Here is an 18927-nt window from a genome sequence, read left to right as displayed (position 1 = left end):
GTGTGCACTTCCAACAGTTTGGGCAGGTTGGGGCTTGGTCATTTGTCCTTTCCCAAGGCCTTTCTTTGATTCCAAAAAACAGATTCTCCCCTCCCATTTGGACTGTTGTGGGGCTCACGGCCATTCAAGAGTTGTCCACCACCTGGTGGGGCAGGGTGACCGAGGAGCCGTTAGGGAAGACAGCTGGCTTCTCCCGCCCCTTCAAGAAAAAGGTTAGCAGCTCCCCCTTTCCTTTCACAAAGATGGGCCCTCGCCTCACAAAGCGGAAGCCGTACTCCCGAAGGATGGCTTGTGTTTCTTCCACCACCTGTGGAGGGAGAACATAGCGTGAGCTCAGCTGCCCAGAGGGTGTCCACATGTGGCCCACAGGCCCCAGCCAGCCTGCCTGGAGTGTTGCTCTCCAGAACTGTTGGGCTAAGCCCCTTATCTGCATGCCAACAGGCACAGAGTGGACAGTGGCAGGATGCGGGGTTGCCTAGGGCCTTTCCCTCTCCCAGTGACCGTGCTTCCTGTCCCCAGAATCACTCTGTTTTGTCTCTTCTCCCCACTCTGGCGCCTTCCTGCCATGGGCGTGGCTTCAGGGTATTGGCTGTTGGAGGCACAAGATGTAGTTCATTCCAAGAGGCAGGACAGCCTTACCAGAAACTTAAATCTAAATTTTGGAAATGGGGTCGAAGTATTTCCTCCCTTCTACTGAGGCATCCCTTTCCACCCTTGCCTTTAATCTTCCAAAAACACCAACTCGATAACCTGGGCCAACAGAAAGGAGGCAGTAGCATGTGGCAAAGCACCCCCTATTCTGACTTTGTGCCCGGTCCCTGGGTCTGAGCACATGCTCGGCTCTCGCTGGACATACCTGAATGTTACCCATGACCCCTGTGGACTCCATCCTGCTGGCTACGTTCACCGTATTGCCCCAGATGTCATAATGTGGTTTCCGGGCTCCAATGACCCCAGCCAGTACCCCTCCTTTGTTCATGCCTGGTGTAGAAGCATAAAATTAAGCACAGCCACATGTCACATTTTGTCATCATCCCATCTCAGAAGCCATCAACTCCTCCCCCAGAGAAGTTACCACCCGACCCTAACCACAGAGCTCCTAAATCTGTAACATTACTCCTGAAGCTTGTCTCTAAGCCACCAGAGGGCAGGCATGTCTCCTGTTTATCCTGTCCTTGGCAAATGTCAGCTGTCCCCAGTATGCTAACTAATGTATGCAGTGTGGAAGTTGACAGTTGCAACACATATCTGGTACTTCCAAGTGTCTTGTGACCTCACCCAGGAGTGAGGAACCCACCCCCACCCCCAATAAGGGCAGCAGGTGACATTAACTCCTAACAGGCTGGACAGAGGCAGCAAAGGCCTGGGCAGGCACACAGGACTGCTTGGGAAAATATCCTGACTTCCCAGCCGGACTCATAAAGCATGCTTTTCACGGTCAACAGTACAGGACAGACAGCTAACCATCATTTTGTCAGATGTGTGGTCTGAACATCTGGAAGAGATCCCTGAGGTCTCAAAGCTGTGACCACGTGGCCTTCCTCGACCTAAATGCCTCAGGGCTAAGTCCTCTTCCCTCCTGATGTGCCGAGTCCCTTGTGTCAGAGGAACACATCGAGGAGCAGACAAGCCTGAAGCCCTTACCTATGCGCAGCATGAAGTTGTTGAAGGACTGGTTGTTGATGTTGGTGAGTGTGTCCTTCATGGCCAGAGCGAAGTCAGCCAGGTCAGCCAGGTGTTGCCAGCGCTCCCGGTCAGACTTTTCCTCCTGCGCCAAGGAGCGGCGGTGAGGGCAGCAGGAGCCAGCGTGGGCACCTTCCTCCCCTTCACGGTATTATTGAGGTGAGTTCCTACAGCTACGTGTTAAAGGCCTTATTCTCCACTTCCTCCCACAGACAAGTCCATGACCTCTGCCTCTGTGTGTCACTGACGCTTCACCTGGGTCCCTTTGGATCCAGGGCAAAGCCCGGGCGGTGGTGGGGAAGACACATCCTGTCAAGTCACTTCCTGTCTGCCATGTAGCAGATCAGTCCTGCCTCATCACCACCTTGCCCGAACCTGGTCTTATAATTTTGAGATCGCTGTCCTCACTTTGATTCCTGAGCTAGATTATAAGCACTGGAAGGTCATGAACCATCTTAGATGCATTTCTTTAGCCTCATCCATAGAATGGAGATGGTAGCAACACTTACATAATATAGGACAGTTATAAGACAAAACAGGATGATGACAGTGTAGGAAGAGCTCTTGGGACCAGGGCCCCCACAGCTCCTCTCCTCCCCTGGAACGAGCTAGCTAAATGGCTAGGTCCACAGGTCTGATTCAACAAGAGGACAGGCCGATGCCAGCCGGTGAGCTCTGAAGACCCCTCTTCTAATAAAACTGCTTCCAATCTGGATGTCGTCATTGTTACATAATTGTGTGGATGGTTTCTACTCCCTGGTTCTTTCCAAAGTATAGAACACGAAGGGAGCATGGCCACAGTTGAAGCAGCTTACACCCGGGCTAAGCTGTGCAGCAATGGAGGGGTTGTGTGTCCTATTTCTCTGCTCATTAAACTTTGCCAATAAACCTGATTTTAAATTTGCATTGCATGGTGCTGGCGGTGCGTGTGTCCCTTTGGCACAACCGGTACCCGGGAACGTCAGCTACCCTCGTAACTTCCCGTTTCACACGTGCTGGGTGCGGGCCGCTGCTTTCTTGCCTTGGAGGCAGAGCCCCATCTCCTCCAGCCACAGAGGTGGTTAGCTACCTTGTTGGAGTTGGCGAAGCCATTGGTGTTGACATCCGGGGTGACTCCTGAAGCTGCCATATAGGTGCTGCCGATGGTTTTGATCTTGGTGATGACCCGGAACTTAGGATTATCCAGGAGCTGAGGCCAGTATTAAAGAAGAAATGTCAGTCAACGGGGATAAATGAGCCAACTAAGTGACAGGTGTGCCTGTTTACAACAACCCCACAAGACAGCCCAGAGATGGTTTCCTACAGTCTGATCGAGTCTGCCGCTTATCAGCCATGTGATCTCAGGCAAACTTCCCGATGAGCCTCAGTTTCTAGGACCTTAACGTGGGACAAAACTGCCAGTCCCCTAGGGTGATTGAGCATATATGTAAAAGCATTTTCCTTGGTGTACGAGTTACCTAATTTTACTGGATCTGAATTTGAGGGTGGGGAGAATCCGAGGGGCCTCAGGATCTTGTTTTAGCCACTCGTACCCTGAATTTGCAGGCGATTTCCCAGGCTCCTGCCTGCCCGCTCAGACCCACCAGGCTGCAGGAGCTCCTATGTTAATGCGGGAGGGGCTCAGCCGGAAAGATGGAGCAGCTAGGGTAATGACAGCTTCTGACTTCTGCAGCCTGTCCTGGGATGTGATCCAGAGTGAGCTGGCTTAGGGGCAGGACGGGGACTCACAGAATCAAAATCTGAGATGATCTCGTTGAGGAAGCGCAGACACTCGATGCCACCATTATTGATGCTCTCCTCTGTGTAGAAGTCGGCGAAGTTGGGCAGGGAGGCAAACATGACGCCAATCTCATCATAAGACTGGCTGTACAGCTCCTAGAAAGAGGCAGGCCCGAGCGCTCAAGGAAACGCTGACGGAACGGTGTGCCACAGAAATGACGATCTCCCGTGATTGGTGTACTCAGCTTTTTGGATACCTCCCAGGTTATCCCAACTTTGAGCCGTAAGGAGGTAGACTGTCACGACTTTGAACAAGAGTTTTTCTGGTCTCTGGAACAGCCCTAGCTTTGAGCAAGTGGGTGGGATGGAATTGGGAAGTGAGGCAGAAGAACCCTTCTATGTGAGGGGATGGCAGCTGACAGGGGAGCTCTAGCCAAGGCCTCGGCGGAAACGGGGCCTTCCGGGGATGTGTGGCCCACAGGTTGAAGCGCTCTCTACCGAGCGCCTGTGAATTTCCCTCTTGCTTACGATGCAGCTGCAGCTTGGGCAGCTTGGGCGCAGCCCTGCCTGGAACGGTGCCAGCTCCTGAGAAGACCTTGGGCCCAGAGGGGCTCCCTGGCAGAAAGCCAGACGACACACAGCCTTACGGCTGCGAGCTATCGCACGGGGCCACCCCTCACCTCATCTCTCTTCTTGGACCCCAGGAAATGGCGTGCCACGTGCTCAGGCAACATGTTGGTGACCAAGGCCTCATTCCAGCGCCGCATCTCGTAGACGCGTTCCTTCTGGTCATGGACCTCAATCTTCCACAAGAACAGTGTCCGTGCCAATTTTTCCACCTGTGGACAGGCACAGGCAAGGTGTGTGCTTCAGCTGACCATTTGATGGAAAGATGAAGCGGGAATTCGGATGCAGGGGTTCCACGTGGGAAAACCGGAAGGAAGGTGGCTAAATGACAAGAGAAAGCCCCGGAGAGACCCACCTACTCACAAAGGCCACCCTGCAGCTGTAGTGAGGATTCCAGCCTCACTGTAGTTATGCAGAGCTCCCAGAGGCCTTCTGGAGATGCGGGGCCTTCTGGGACCTAATTCTAGCTACAGGTCCGTCTTGGCCTGAGGGACGCGGGCAGCAATGGAGATCTCCTAGCCCAGCGGGGCGTCCCCATTTCCAGCAGGCTCCATTAGGCCAAGAAGTGCCTCGGGAAGGCTGTACTTTCCCTCGCAAGCCACCGGGGGGCACCTGGGCTAGCATGGAACTACTTCACTCTCTCCCTCTCTGCTTATTTTTTTTTTCCTTTTAACCAAACAAAACTTCATCAGCTTCTTTCCCTTTCTCTTCTGCCTCCATGCGTGTCAGTGACCCCTAGAACCAGGGTGAGTGAAAATCCAGGAGCCCTTAGCCTAAGAAACAGATTTTCTCCAAGCTTTTATGCCTCCACTGTATGCTTCCTTCAGCATGCTGGAGGAAGTCAGAGGAAAGAGGTAACGAACTGTCCTCCTTGTATTACAAGGGAGGAAACCAGAAAAAGGAGGGGGTGATGGTTTGGCCAGGGCCACATGCCAAGTTGGGTAAGGGAAACCAGCACTCCTGAGGAGCCGGGCTTCTTAGATCCTGAGACTGCGTTTTTAAGGAACCCTGACGGATTGTGCACAAAGACGGGAGAGGAGGGTGTGTGGGCACTCACGTGGCGCGAGAAGTAGTAAAAGCTCAGCATCATGATGAAGATCATCACTGTCATGGAGTACTTAGAAGGCACCAGGGGCAGCCTGTGGGGCAGACAGTAATTCATCCACCCCTGCTGCCATCTTGGAAGGCAGCTTCACTCCCTCCAACTGGGCTGTGCCCTTCCCGTCACCCTGGGCTCCAGAAACTTCTCCCGGCTCCTTAAGCACCTTCACATCAAGCCTGGACTCACAGGTAAATCTTAATCACTGGGCTCCTAATAGGCAGCCCTGGGGGGCAGCTCCTGGAATCCACACCAGGGCCACTCCCCCGGTGTTTAGTAAACACTGCAACTGATTGATAACAGAAGTAGGTGCAACCATGGAAGCCTCTGGAGAAAGGCGAGATGAGCATCGGAGTGATGGAACTAAGGCACCGTTTTATCATGCTGCTTTACAACTTCACATTTTTGTACGGCGCTAACAGTTTTCATTACCGCATAGTAGCCTACTGCATGAGTAGGTCACAATTTGTATACCCATTTGCTGTTGATGGGATCTGGGTTGGCTTCACCTGCTTTGGACGTGTGTGTGTGTGTGTGTGTGTGTGTGTGTGTGTGTGTAGCTATGATGAACACGACCGGACGTTTCTGCCCACACATCCTGGGACGTACAGATGTGCATGGGTTTCTGTAAGGAACGTACGGAGCAGCAGAATTGCCGGGTCATAGGTCTATTTGCAACCTCACTAAGTCCAAATGGTTTTCTAAAACGGTTGTACCAATTTATACTCCCATCAGGAGCGTGTGTGTCACCATCGTACTGGATATTACCAGACTTCTTAACTCTCAAGAAACGGGTAGGTGTGTAGTGGTATTTCGTCCTGGTCCTAATTTTCATTTCCTTGATTACGTGAGTGCCTTTCATTTATTAGTGGCCATTTAGATTTCTTCTTTTGTGAAGGGTCTATTCAGTTCTTCTACCCTAATTCTGTTAGGTAAGTCTAGTCAAGGCACCGAATCATAAAATTCTAAAACTTTAGCGCTAGAGGGGACCCTGGAGAACTTCTAGTCCACTATCCTCTTCAAGTTGTGAAACGGACTCGAACGATGGCCTGCCTGTGGCCCCTGAGAGGACTCCTGCAGCTGGGGAAGAATCCATGCCTTCTAGATCAAGTGCGGTGCTCTTTCCTCCTCATTTTGCTGTGGTCCTGCCGGCCAGTTAAATGCAGCTATCACATCCATTTGGCCGTCTGTTGCCTCTCCCCTCACCTGAGCCCGGCCTCCACCCGACCCCCTACACCACACTGCCGCTGCTCTCCCGGCTCGCTCTCTGACCTGGAAAGGCCACAACGGCCAGGTCCGTACCCGGCTCATTCTGCCTCTGCTCCAGCCCTCCTACCCCTCCTACAGAAACACATACTGCTCTAATAAATCTCCCACATCGTGTGCCTTTGAAGGGGTGAGATCATGGCCTTCTCTTGTCTCTAGAAGAAAGGGAGACTAAATGCAGACCGAACGGGGAAAGCAGTTGCCCTTACCTGTCAGTGCCGTTGAGCCCGGGGGTGGAAAGTACCTGCATCTTCTCTAAGGTGACCACAGGAAAGCTGTTGGACAGATAATCGCACACTCAGGCCCCACCTGAGTACAAGAGGCTGATGCCCAGAAGCTGAACACGGAGGCAGCCGCGATCTTCCACTCATCGAGAATGGAAAGGATCTCAGAGGCGTATCTGTGAGAAGCCACGAACCCCGATTCCCATCCAAGCCTCGAAGGAGCCCAAGGCCCGTGACCCTGACGTGGAGACTTGGGCGGTGGGGGGAGGAAGGAGACAAAACAGACCCCTAAAGAGGCCTCATCTTACTCATGTTCCTGGAAACGTTTGCGGTCATATTCATCAAAGATGGGGCGCCAGGCGTAGATGTTGATGACGGCCACAGCACCCGTGACAAGCAGCATGAGTGTGAGCTTCACCATGTGGCTGACCTGCACCAGCATGATGGTGGCGATGAGGGACAGCACAGCGACATAGTTGTAATACTTGGGGTTCTCTACGCAGCCATCCTCTGCCTCCGTCCCTGTGGTGCTGTTGACGGGTCCTGTGTGGTACTGCAGGCAGCTAAGCTGGAGGGCAGGCCCGGGGTGGCAGGGGGAGAACACAGGGTACAGGGGGACAGCAGACACTGGTCAGAGAGGGCTGTGCACGGCAGTGTCCTTTCAGCTGCCACTTCCCACAGCTCCCTCAGAAACACTGACAGATGGGGAAACTTACCAAGGAATAATACAAAGGCCACTAGTTCCTACTAAGAGCTTAACCGTCTCTCATTTGACGTCTATGAAAATTCCAGTATTTTTGCTATTGCCACTTTTGTATAGAAAACTCAGAGAGGCTGGACTTGCACAAAATAGCACAATGAGCAAATGGTAAAGCCAGAGCCAGGAGTCCAGTATTTCAGTTTCAAATACAAATGCTCTTGCCCACATCACACTGTTGCTTAAGGGGGAGGGGGGCTCCCCCACAGCATCACCGCGATGGCAGCCAGTCTCCGCGCAAACACTTCCGTTTCTCAAGTCCTGCTGCCGAGCACAGGGAGTCAAGGGAACTGAATCCAACCCACTTTCTGTAACTTGCAACCTCTGGTGCTCATCTGCCTTTGGGGAAGTTCTCAGCACGTGAAAAGTTTTCCTATACCTCCCTGGTCTTGCACCCCTCCGTTGGCAACGGGCTCTCCCGCTGTCCATGACCCGGCACCAGGCTCCAGGCGGGTTCAGACGTGCTAGGGGCCTGGGGCTTCTCTTCCCTGCACTCGTGCATCGTGCGACCAGGGGCGTGTTAGGTTCTGGAGCCCCCAGCTTCTCATTCTAGTTGGACTTGGGCTCAGTTGGCCCTAGGGATTTTTCACCTCTACTACCACCAGATTCAGTCTCCATGGTGAGGTTTTGTTTTTTTTTCCTGTGCTTCAATTTTTAAAGAAAATAAAGCAAGTGCTATAAGATTTATTTGGAAAATGTAGGACTTTTTAAGAGTGTATATAATACTGCCAAAATTGTCGGGAGCCATGACGAATGACAAGAAAGTCAACGACAGCTCCAAGCTGCCAGTGCTCAGCAAATGACTGGCGGCTCTCAGTCAATAGGTCGGGGTTTCCAACTGCTGTCCCCTCTCCCCAGGAAAGCATCTGGCTGCCCCCTTGGGACCTGCCGCTTCTCCGTGAATTGAGGAGAGCAGAGAAGAGGATTTGTCTGCCCCGAGCCATTTGGGCTCTAGGAAGGTCTGGCAACGTTCAAATGGACGAAGGCCAAAGAGGAGAGCTCCTTTAGCGGAACGGGCTTACCTGCCCCCTAGATACCCCTTAGATACCTGGCTTTCACCACACTGTAGGGAACACTTCAGATATGCAGAACGCAGACAAGTACTGTGCCCCTTGAGCAGCAAGATAGGGAGTTTCTTCACAGGGTTGGGGTTTAGAACTGCTCAGTCCTTTACTCTGCCACTTACTGGCCGTGTGACCTAAAACAAGTGAATTAACCTCTCTGAGCCTTGAGGCTGTAGGCAATGGTACCAACACCTCTTGGGACTGTTACATTAAATGAGTCAACATCCAACACGGGATCTGGAGCATGGTGTCGGGCTCCTGCACTCTGGGAGAGCACGGAGCTGGGGCAACAGGTCAGTCTCAGGTTTCCGGGGTAGAAGACGCTCTCCATTTGGCCAAGATAATCTGTTTAGGAAACTCAGCCATGTCTAGTTGGGAGGACTGGTTGACAAACTGCTCACGCTGGCCAATACAGAAGCCTTTCTCCACTGAGAGAGGGGGTGTCCCTTCTACAGCGACAGCTGGAGCTCACCATGTCCACAACGTTTGCCATAACCAGAATGAAGATGGCTAACATGGCCCAGGTGTTTCTGGCCCAGCGGGTCCGGTCGATCCAAGTCGAGAAGGCCACGAGCTTCTTAGGAAAGGCCTAGAAGAATGGAATTTCAGGGGCCATGAGCCTTTGACAGTCTTTTCTCCTGTAAATATGGCTGCTAATTACCCTGTGCCTGTGAGTCAACCAAAAACTGACCGGCAGACTTGAGGAGGTGGCGCAGGAACCTGATGCTCTGTATCAGTCCCACTGGAGGGGTCTGTGACACAGCGGGGCCTCCAGATACCAGAGCCCTTTCTGGAGCAGACACGGAGACCAGCCCAGGGGGCTGCGGGCAGCGCCAGCAGCGGCAGCCCGCTCCGTAAGTCCAAGCGGCAAGGCCACGTCAGGGAACGATGTTCGGGGCCGGCCATCTTTGCCTGGCTGCTCCTGCCTTTCCTGGGTCGGTGTGCCCTAAGTCCTGCAAGTGACCCGGCAAGTCACCTGCCAGACCCCCTTCCCTAAAACACTGTTTTTCTCTGGTCATTCTGATCCCAGACTCTGCATGGGATCCCGGTGCTTACAGGAGAACGTCTCAGTCCCTTTGTCTGGCTTTCACTGTGTGTCACAATCGGGACCAACCCCCTTCCGGCGGGGCCTCCGCTGCTTTTCTACACAGGTCCCCGTTTATCCGTCAGGATCTGACGGGATGCAGAACTCCGTCGATGCCACCTGCACTTGCAGAAGGCTTCGGAGTCAAAGGGGAAGCGGCTCTTACCCGGGGAAAGATGGCGGCCAGTGAGCAGACCGTCAGGATCAGAAGGAGAACCTCCCCGACCACAAAGGTCATGTAGTTTGTCATCAGCCTGTGAAGGGGAGACGACAATGAGAGAGGGGAGCAGATGGGTCAGTGAGATCGGGTGAAGGGCCAGGAGAGAAGAGGAGAAGGGAGAGGGCAGGCCCTTCCATGCCGGCACCTGAAATGTTCATGGAGCCCTGCCTCCTGTTGTGGAGACGGGATGGAGGCCCTGAGTGCGGGGCCTGGGCATGTGCGGCCCTCCCCAGCGGTAGTTGTTGCTGGGGCACAGATGCCCTTGGGCAGGGCCCAGGAGAAACACGGGGTTCTCAGGAATGAGCGCCCTGCCATGAAGGGAGAGCGGGGGGACAGAGCCTCTCCCCTGCAGCCGAGGGTGGCAAGGTCTCCCCTCTGCCGACCGCACAGAGCTTCACAGCTGAGCAGGGACTTCCACACCCACCTTCTCAATTCTGAGAAACTCGGGGTCTCCAGATCCTCCCCATACTCACACCCCCACCATTCGGTTCCCTAGGAACCTCTGTTGCCAAGCCGGCGCCTGATTCTCGGGTTCTCGGTCTCTACTGAAGTATCGCCCTGTCGGTGAGGCTGTTCCGCCCGGGGTCATACACAAACGCCGACACAACTAAACTCGCCGCCAGCATTCCCCACTCCCTTCTTCACCTGACTTTTATCCATGCCACCTGCCCCTGTCTGCATACGTGTTTTGATTATTCAATTGTTTACGTCTGCCTCCCTCTGCTAGAACGGAAGTTCCATGAGAGCGGGGCTGTTTGTACGCAGTCCTCGCTGCATATCCCTAGACCTCCGCGCCGGGCACAGAGCAGCCCGTAAATACCCGTGCAGCGAATGAATGGATTTGATCCTTCCAACAGTCCTGGGAGTTAGGAGAGAGGGCATTATGATCTTCAAATTGTTATTACCATCATCATCTTTGGCTTTACCGATGAGTAAACCGATACTCTGGGAACCTTAGAGACACGGCCGTACAACAAATAGGCAATGAAGCCGTGTCTAGAAACCTGCGACTAGTCCAAGGCTCCTTACGGTGCCCCCAACTGTAACTGGGACAGGGCTCCGCCCACCTCCTTCTGAGGGGGAACCCCGTGCAGGAGTGAGCTGCTGATGGGCCACGGGGAGGGGGACCTCTGACCTTTACTCGGGCCTCAACGGTTGGGGCAAGGACTCCAGAACATCCCCCGTGCCCCAGAGGACCTGCTGCTGTGTTGCAGAAATCCGTTTGTGCCCAGAGCTTAAAATCACCTGCTAAGATGAGGCAAGATTGGGAAGCCAGGTCAGCCTTGACGACTGAGGTTGAAGAGGGTCCCCATCTCCTGTCTCCTCGTCCCAAGACCACTGAGGCCCACACAGCCAAGGCCTCCATCCTCCTGGGCCCCTCTCTACCCCTCGGCTTTCTCCATCCTGGTTTTAAGGCTAGTGCTATTCTGGAACCCGAGGTAGACAGAAGGAAGGGGGTCCAGGGCACAGTCCTAGCTACACCTGGGCCCGAGATCGGCTGGGGCTGTTCCACCGAGGCAAGGAAGAGACCAGGCTTTTGCCCCAGTGTCAGGCTCCAGATGATGCACTCACACCCTTTACACCTCTGGCCTAGGATGCTCATCACCTTTCCTCTTTCCTGGCCTATCGGCTCCCACCATGCCCTCCTCACCAGGGGTCGATGAGTATCTCGACCAGGGCCGTACAGAGCAGGACAACACAGGAGCAGCTAAAGGCGGCCCCACTCTGCTTTTCCTTCTCCACGGAGTAGCGGGTTTCCATCTCGGGGTCCATGAACCGCATGGAAAGGAGGAAGGTGTTTCTCTTCTTCACTCTGTGGTGGAAACACGTCCCATGAAACACGGATGTCACATCTGCCTTGGCCTAACAGGAAGGGGCCCCATTTAAGATGGCTAACTTCCCGAACCCCAAGTCAGGGCCTACAAGGTATATGCAGAGGATCCACTTACACCTGGGCAGACTCTCGCTCAAGCAGGGCCTCATTGAGTAGCTGGTTGAGCTCATGCTCGTCCTCAGAGGCGTCCACCACTCGATCAGCCAGGTCCTGAAGGCGCAGCCTCCGGCGTGGGTTGGGGAACGAGGGATTGTCCGCCTGCAAGGCAGTGCCCGAGGTGGGGGCGGGTGGGAGGAGTGGGGGCGGAGTTGGGGAAAGAGGGTGGTGCAGGGGCGGTGGGGGGGGGGGGGCGGGGACAAAAGGGATCACACTCAGGAGGACTAACTAAGCCCTTCTAGAAACCACTTTACAGGAAGTCTTCCCTACGCCCCCACGCGGCTCTATCTTGCTTGGGTCTGGACCCAAAGCCACAGTCCTTCCTGGTTTCCCAGGACCGTGGCTCTGCAGTGACCAGCCACTAACGGCAGCATGTGGGGCAGCAGCCACTGGCCCCGAGGAGGACACCCGGGAATGTGAGACCGCTGCTGGGGCAGCACAGTCCCGGCACATCCTGCTACGAGGACGGGGTCCTACACAGCCACGCAATCGGCGTCCCTGGGACATGAATGACCCCCAACCCTAGGGCTTAAGGGAGTGCACATCGGTTCATTTGGGGGAGGAAGGTCTGAGGGGGAAAGTGCTGGGAGAAGAAGGGACACCCTTGTCACTGGTGGGGTGGCGGGGCTGGGGGACTTCTACCATTTTAATTCGCACAGAGGAAAAGCATCAGCTCCAAAAGTATGACTCCAGACTGTGATTACACGGCCATCAGCCCAAATGGTAACTGAGACCGGGCCCATTAGCGCTGTCTGTGCGGGTCCAGATGTATCTGGAAGCCAGGACCAAGACAGCCCAGTCCTAAGCTCGGGCGTGCCACTGGTTGCCAATTTGATCCCATGTCACTCGTGTTGCCCAGCTCCAGCTTTCTCCTCTGTAAAATGACGAGGAAGGTCTGTTCCAGCACCAAGAACCTCTGTCCCTGAAGCGCATGCTGGGGAGTGTGGCTAATCATGAGGACAGAAAAATTACAAGCTGCTAAAAGGATCTGCGTTCTCGTTGTTAACGAGTTACGTCGAGTCTACATTTCCACCTTCTATCAAGGAAATCACAATTGCTGAACGTCACGGTGATCCAGAAAACCTCCAGAACTTTCAGCCCTGTCTCCCCTCTTGGTCTGCAGCCCCCTCATCTCAAGGCGCCGGGGCCGTTCGTCTGCCCCCCACCGCCACTGCCCAGCAGTGAGAACGGCGCGGCTGCCAGAAGGCTCACCTGAGCAAGGCAGAGACCCCCATCTCCCAGGACCTGCCTTTATCACTGAGTGGGCCCAGGAAGCTCTTTAGTAACGGACAGGTCCTGGACGCTGTCCCAAGATGGGCCCCGTCCTCAGGGCGGAAAGCATGTTAATTCCTCTGGAAACCCCTGCCACTGTCATGGGACTTGTGGAACAGAGAGGTGGGCCCACCCTGAAGTCTCACTTCCAGAACAGTCTTGGTTGAATCCTACAGAATTCTCCACGGATGTCCTCGCTGCCCTCAAAGCCACAGGATTCTGGGACAGGAGGGCTAGACAAGGCCTCCGAGGTGAGTACCTCTTTGGACTTGCCCCCCTCCACCCCAGGAGGAGACAGTGGAACCAGGGTAGGAGGTGACGCCCAAGGTGACACCGGTAAAAAGGAGAAGAGCCCAGGCCAGTCTCCCACTCCTGCAGCAACCTTCCCCACCCCGTCCCCTGCCCACAGCCCTGGCCCCCCACCCCACACACACCTGGGCATCCTGCTCCTCGGGCTCCTCCGACGTGGAGCCGCTGGTGTGGATGCTTCCGTTGGGCTCCTTGGTCTCAATGAGGGCGGGAGAGCTGGGCTTTGAGGAAGCTGGCGCTCCATTCAGCAGGGCCTGCGGTGGTGGAAAGACATGGCTGTCGGGGCACTGGACCCAGCCGCCCACCGGCCCCAGAAGACCTGGTTGGTCCACGCACTATCAGTCTGGAATCTTCCCACTAGAGTTTGGAAGCTCTAATTTCTAAAGAAGTTACCGTTTGACTCCTCCTCTAGAACATTAATTTTAAAATGCTGTACTTTTCTGGTATCTTTTTCCACGAGTAAAATTATTCAAAGCAGAGAAAGACCCTATTGTTTCAACTCCTATTTCTAAAACAGTCGCTTCACACAGTGATTCACAGAGGTCTTTTTTTTGGTGTAGAGCCCGTCAGATGCCTTCCGAAAGTCTGAATAAATTCCACAAGCCCATGTCCCCAGTGATTAAGTACTCTTCCTTGACAGAGTAAGTTAAACGCTGAAACACAGGGCAGCAGTGTTACTGAGTCCCTGCTCTGTGACAGGAACTGCTCTAACTCCTGGGGATATACACAGAACGTCCTGACCGGGACAGCTCACGTTCTACTGAGGAAAGGCAGACAACAGGGAAGCAAGTAAGTAAAATTAGCAGAGCGCGTAAGAAGAGGGTACGTGCTCTGGAGAAAGATAAAGCAGGAAAGGGGCACAGGATCGCAGGGGAGCGGGACAGTGGAGAGGAGGTCAGCGAAGGCCTGAAGGAGCGAATCACTTGGCTCTGTGGGGACAGAGGCCCTGGGAAGAGGGAGAAGCTGGTGCAAAGGCCCGGCAACGGGCCTGAGCAGCTGCCGGGAGGTCAGAGCCGCTGCCGGGACGGTGAATGAAGGCAGAGCAGGGCGGCGAGGGCCTGGCCATGCTGGGCCTTCCTGGCCTCCGCAGGGCTCGGGCTTTCCCTCTGGGTGAGATGGAGACCAACACAAGTGACAGGACTTCACCCGACACCTCAGCAGGAACACTGCCTGCCATGGGGACGGGGCACCGGGGCCAGGTCAGCGGCCCAGCCCCTGGTGGCCCAGACGGGGGTGGCTGTGAGGGGGTGTGGGGGGGTCAGAGCTCTCTTTCGCAGGAGGGGTCAACAGAGCACGCTTGTGGACGGCAAAGAGAGGGCTCAAGCACGTGTTCACAGTTTTTGGTCTGAACTGTTGAAAGAATGAACTTGTCGCTGACGGAGACAGGAGGGCGGAGGGACCGGCAGGCACTGGGCCTCGGACCTGGGGACCGAGCTCCCCCGTGTCTGTGCAGATGGACACTTACAGGGGCCACAGGGTGAGTGCAGGCAACGGCCGGGGCCGAGGGGGAAATCTGGGCATCATGAAAGATGGCATGTGAGACAGAGCGGGCGGGCCTGACAACAAGGGCAGTGTGCACAGGGAGAGGTCTGGAAGCTTTTTGACACTCGGGAAGGACTCATCATGAGGACTTCCTGAACACTTGTCGACCACACGAGCTACACGGGCTGTGATGAGTTCTGCGTGCCCCGGCGGCTGCCATGCCGCCTTGCAGAGAACACAGGAGGCGGGAGCTCCCAACCACAGCCGAACGTTCGAGTTCCCTGTGACACAGTGGCACTGGCACACGGCGGATGCCCCGCCGATGGCTGCCGACTACCACATGAGCCAGGGTTCACTTCTCTAATAAACAAAGAGCCCCTACAAAGCAGAGAGGGGACTGGGCCCTCAAAGGCCACATAAAGCACATGCCACAGAAGAAAACACCTCGCTGACAACCACGGTAAGCGTCCAGCCTTACTAATGATTACAGAAATGAGGTTACAACAGTGATCTATCACGGTTCTGTCTTTCAAATGAACAAACCTAAAAGTGAGTAAAGAGCTGGGCAGTGAGGGTGCCCTCCGGGGGAAGGAGGCAGGTGGTGAGTGAGCGGGGGTAAAAGCTTTCCATGTGCAGAAACCTTAACCCAGCCTTTCTACTTCGAGAAATTGATATTTTCAGGAAGGGCAGTAAGAAACTGTTAACAGGGCATCTGGGTGGCTTATTTGGTTAACCCTCTGACTCTGAGCTCGGCTCAGGTCACAATCCCACAGTTTGCGAGTTCAAGCCCCGTATCAGGCTCTGCGCTGGGGGCGTGGAGACTGCTTGGGATTCTGACTCTCCTTCTCTCTGCCCCTTCCCGACATGTGCGCACGCGCGCTCTCTCTCTCTCTCAAGATAAACTTTAAAATAATTTTTTTGGAGAAAAACTGTTAAAATTCAACTTTACAAAAGTACTGAAAACCTGAATGGCCATAAAATGTCACTGAAAGAAGTGCTGAAAAGAGAACACCATTCACGTTTCCACGGGAACCAGTGCCGGCTGTCTTGTGTGATGGTGCACTTAAGAAGAAGAGGTAGGTTCTCTCGACCTGCAGTGCCTGTGCTCCGTCCTGTTCAGGCCGCGGCCTCGGCATGGGCCGTTTCCTGCTGGCTCACAGCTTCAGAGCTGATGTTTTAAGCCATGCAACCACAGACTCAACTTTTCTCTCATTTGCAAGTGGAAGAATGGCTCAAGCACAACGGCTCCATGGGGACGGGCTCTGCCCAGGCTCCCTGGGCCTCCCTTCCCTCATCTGCACTCTCGGAGGGGTGCCAGGTGCTGAGGAAAACCCCTGAGCCAAATGACACGCCATGCAAGGGTGATCGGAAGAAGCGAAATAAAATACAAGATCAGAACACAGCGGAATGAGTGCTATCCCAAGGACGTGTTGACTGCTTTGTGACTCCAAGGTGGCCCCCCGGTAAAACCAAATTTGTGGGTACGTTTTGAAAGGAGTAACATTGCTCAGTTTCTTAAAAATTTTGTATGCCAGGAATTACAAATCTCCTACCGCTTTACAAAAGTAGCTGATTGCTTAAATTACTGTCGATTACTGTCTGGTAGAACAGCTTTGAAGAGACATTTTCAATGCGTTCCAGTGAGTATGTTACAGTTCCCCAAAGAGCACTCTTAAAAATATGAATGAACTTGTTAATTCTGTGGCAAGGTCAAGTCTTAGTTCCTAATTTTCTGAAAAACAGCTTCCTATTTTTCTGAGTTCCTTGGAGCATTTAATTGTAGCTCAGACTTCACATGCAGCCCAAAATACCTTGAAGTGTCCTTTGCTTTAACACGGGCACCTCATGGGACTTTAAATTACTCAGGAGTGAGGCGGTGCCCACATGTGCAGGCCTCCCAGTGCTGAGTCCGTGTGAACGCCTTCACACGGGGGCGCCCACATTCTGGGTTACGGGGTGGCTGGCAGGTCGGGGGCAGGGCCCTGCTCTGCCACCTATCAGATCTGCAACTTACGCAAAGTTCTGGGCCTCAGTTTCCTCCTCTGTAAAGCGGGTATGACGACAGCCCCCTTTCTCCCAGGGCTGTCTTGAGGATTAAGTGAAATTACGGAGAAACGGAAGTACTCACGAAACAGTGGTTGCAATTCGATTTAAACGGATGAATCTTCTGTTTGTGTTTGATTTGCTAGTCATCACATACACGTGGGGGAGAGGGGAAGGCGTCTAGTTTTCTTTCCGGACTTTACAGGGGTCACGTCTTCAGCCACAGAAACCTCACCGGACCAGCTCAAGCCCTGCTTTAACCATCATGAGACAAAGCCTCGGCCATGGGATGGTCTCCACGTGCCAACTCTGGGAGCACCAAACCCCCCAACTGTCAAATTCCCACGACTGGTGGGGTTTTTAAGTGCAAAGCTTCGAGGAGTAAAACGCCTTCCAGGCTCACCAGAGGATGACAGACGGCCCAATTTCTGCAGCAGCCACTGGTGGCTTCTAACCAGACAGCCTGTCAGGAGGCTGGTGGGGGCAGCTGCTGAGGGCACTGGGTCTGACGAGATGCAGGAAATCAGCAGAGAGGCCAGGGCAGGACGACCTCACCGCTTCCATCCGGTTCTTTTCTCATTTCCCGCCCGCAAAGTTCCCAGCCCGGTTCTCCTCCGTGACCAAGCCAACCTCAGTGCCTGCCCCTGGCATCCTCACCCACTCCGCGAACTCGCTCCCTGGGTGCCCACGTCTCTCCCATGATTCTGACTGCCTCCTCCACGCAGGGAGCCCTTCCCTAGCCAGCTGCTCTCCCGAGTGCCACGTACACCTCTCCGGGCGCCTGTCCTCTGCTGTACCACTCACCGTCAGCCTGCCGGGAGCCATGTGCCCTACTCCCCCCGGAGCCCACTTTCCCCCTGCGAGGGTGCCCCCCACGGCCCCACCCGCTCTTCCCCAGGCCCTGCTTCTCGAACCCTGCCTTTCCACGTCCCGTGCAAGGCGGGCAGCGGACTCACCGGGCCGTCGAGGCCGTGCTGGGCGGCTGTTTTCTTCACCTCTGGCTTGGACGCGATGATGAGGTAGGTCTCGATGCCCTTCTCGTCCAGGTACTCACAGCGGCTGCCCCCGTCGCCCGGCTCCACATCGAACTCGCCCTTTAGGCAGTCCATGGTGCTCTGGGAGATGTGCACACGCCTGGACGGCAGCAAGAGGCCCGGGACCGTCAGCGGAGGGTCGGGCCACCCCAAAGCCCAAGGCTGCCGGGGAGGCGGGGACACACGTGCCACCAGAGCTCCAGCCGGGGCACCCCGGTGCTAACTGGCTGTGAGGCCCGTGTGGCCCCTGCCCCTCTGGGCCTCAGTGCCACATCCGCGAAACAGGAAGGAAACACCCTCAGGCTGCCCGCAGCACCGGGCCAGGTGGGGAGCGTAGAAGGCCGCTCTGAACTCGGTGGTGATCCTACCGTTATGCACCTCACATGGCTCCCACCCGCCGTCAGGGGGTTGTTACCCATTTCTGGGGAGTCACCACTGAGGGACAGGACCCTGACTGCCCCGGAGGGCCACTCCCTGACCCAGGCGGGGAGGGTTTCTCTGTGTCCTCAGCCCGTCCACCCTGACTGGCTGGTGGTATAAAGGAGCTCGAGCCAGGTGTACACCACGTCAGAACCTGTTCCTTGGGTTTGGCGCCCTGCGGGGAGCCTTGGAGGCGGCTACAGCTGTGCCAGCGTCTGTGGCCCCACGAGGAGAGGACGGGGACGAGGACACACGGCTGCAGAGGCCTAGGCAGGAGGCAGCTGGGCCCGGGGCAAGCAGGCAGGCACCCTGAGGAAGAACACTGCTCCTGGGTGTCTCCTGGCTGAGCCCCAGCCCTGACGGATGGACGGTCCCCTCCCTCAGTGCCCACGCCCGCCCACCGGGAAGGAGATGCTCGCTCACCCGGGGATGCCACCGGCCTCCATCTTGTTGGCCACAGTGACGTCGGTGGACCACACGTCATACTGCCAGCGCTTCTGGCCCAGGACGCCCCCCAGCACCGTGCCTGTGTGCACCCCCACACGCATGTCCACCCCAGTCTTCGTCTTCTCCCGCACGTACCTGCCAGGCACACACGGAAAGGAGGAGGGTCGGGCATGGCCGTGGCAAGGTG

At 55.2% G+C, this 18927-nt stretch overlaps 1 protein-coding gene across 3 annotated transcripts in view; it reads right to left on the bottom strand.

Moving 5' to 3' along the window:
* Positions 1-70: 70 nt before the first annotated feature.
* ADCY3 (adenylate cyclase 3) overlaps positions 71-18927 on the bottom strand; it is an 88249-nt gene continuing 69392 nt past the window's right edge. For 2 of the 3 annotated variants that reach the window (XM_042982363.1, XM_042982364.1), the window contains exons 7-21: positions 18717-18875; positions 17796-17973; positions 13440-13568; positions 11693-11835; positions 11395-11556; positions 9690-9777; positions 8912-9028; positions 6927-7186; positions 6604-6669; positions 5087-5168; positions 4083-4241; positions 3412-3558; positions 2753-2872; positions 1645-1768; positions 653-981 (exon numbers count right to left, since the gene is read on the bottom strand). In XM_042982363.1, the coding sequence (XP_042838297.1) occupies positions 653-981; positions 1645-1768; positions 2753-2872; positions 3412-3558; positions 4083-4241; positions 5087-5168; positions 6604-6669; positions 6927-7186; positions 8912-9028; positions 9690-9777; positions 11395-11556; positions 11693-11835; positions 13440-13568; positions 17796-17973; positions 18717-18875 (2263 nt within the window). Of the gene's footprint in view, positions 308-652; positions 982-1644; positions 1769-2752; positions 2873-3411; positions 3559-4082; positions 4242-5086; positions 5169-6603; positions 6670-6926; positions 7187-8911; positions 9029-9689; positions 9778-11394; positions 11557-11692; positions 11836-13439; positions 13569-17795; positions 17974-18716; positions 18876-18927 lie in introns of those variants that run through there. The other variant, XM_042982365.1, reaches the window with a different exon arrangement.

This window comes from Panthera tigris, chromosome A3 (assembly GCF_018350195.1).
Source record: "Panthera tigris isolate Pti1 chromosome A3, P.tigris_Pti1_mat1.1, whole genome shotgun sequence".
NCBI classification, from domain to species: domain Eukaryota; kingdom Metazoa; phylum Chordata; class Mammalia; order Carnivora; family Felidae; genus Panthera; species Panthera tigris.
Note: the sequence above shows the minus strand (reverse complement) of the source record. Positions and strands in the feature narration are given on the sequence as shown.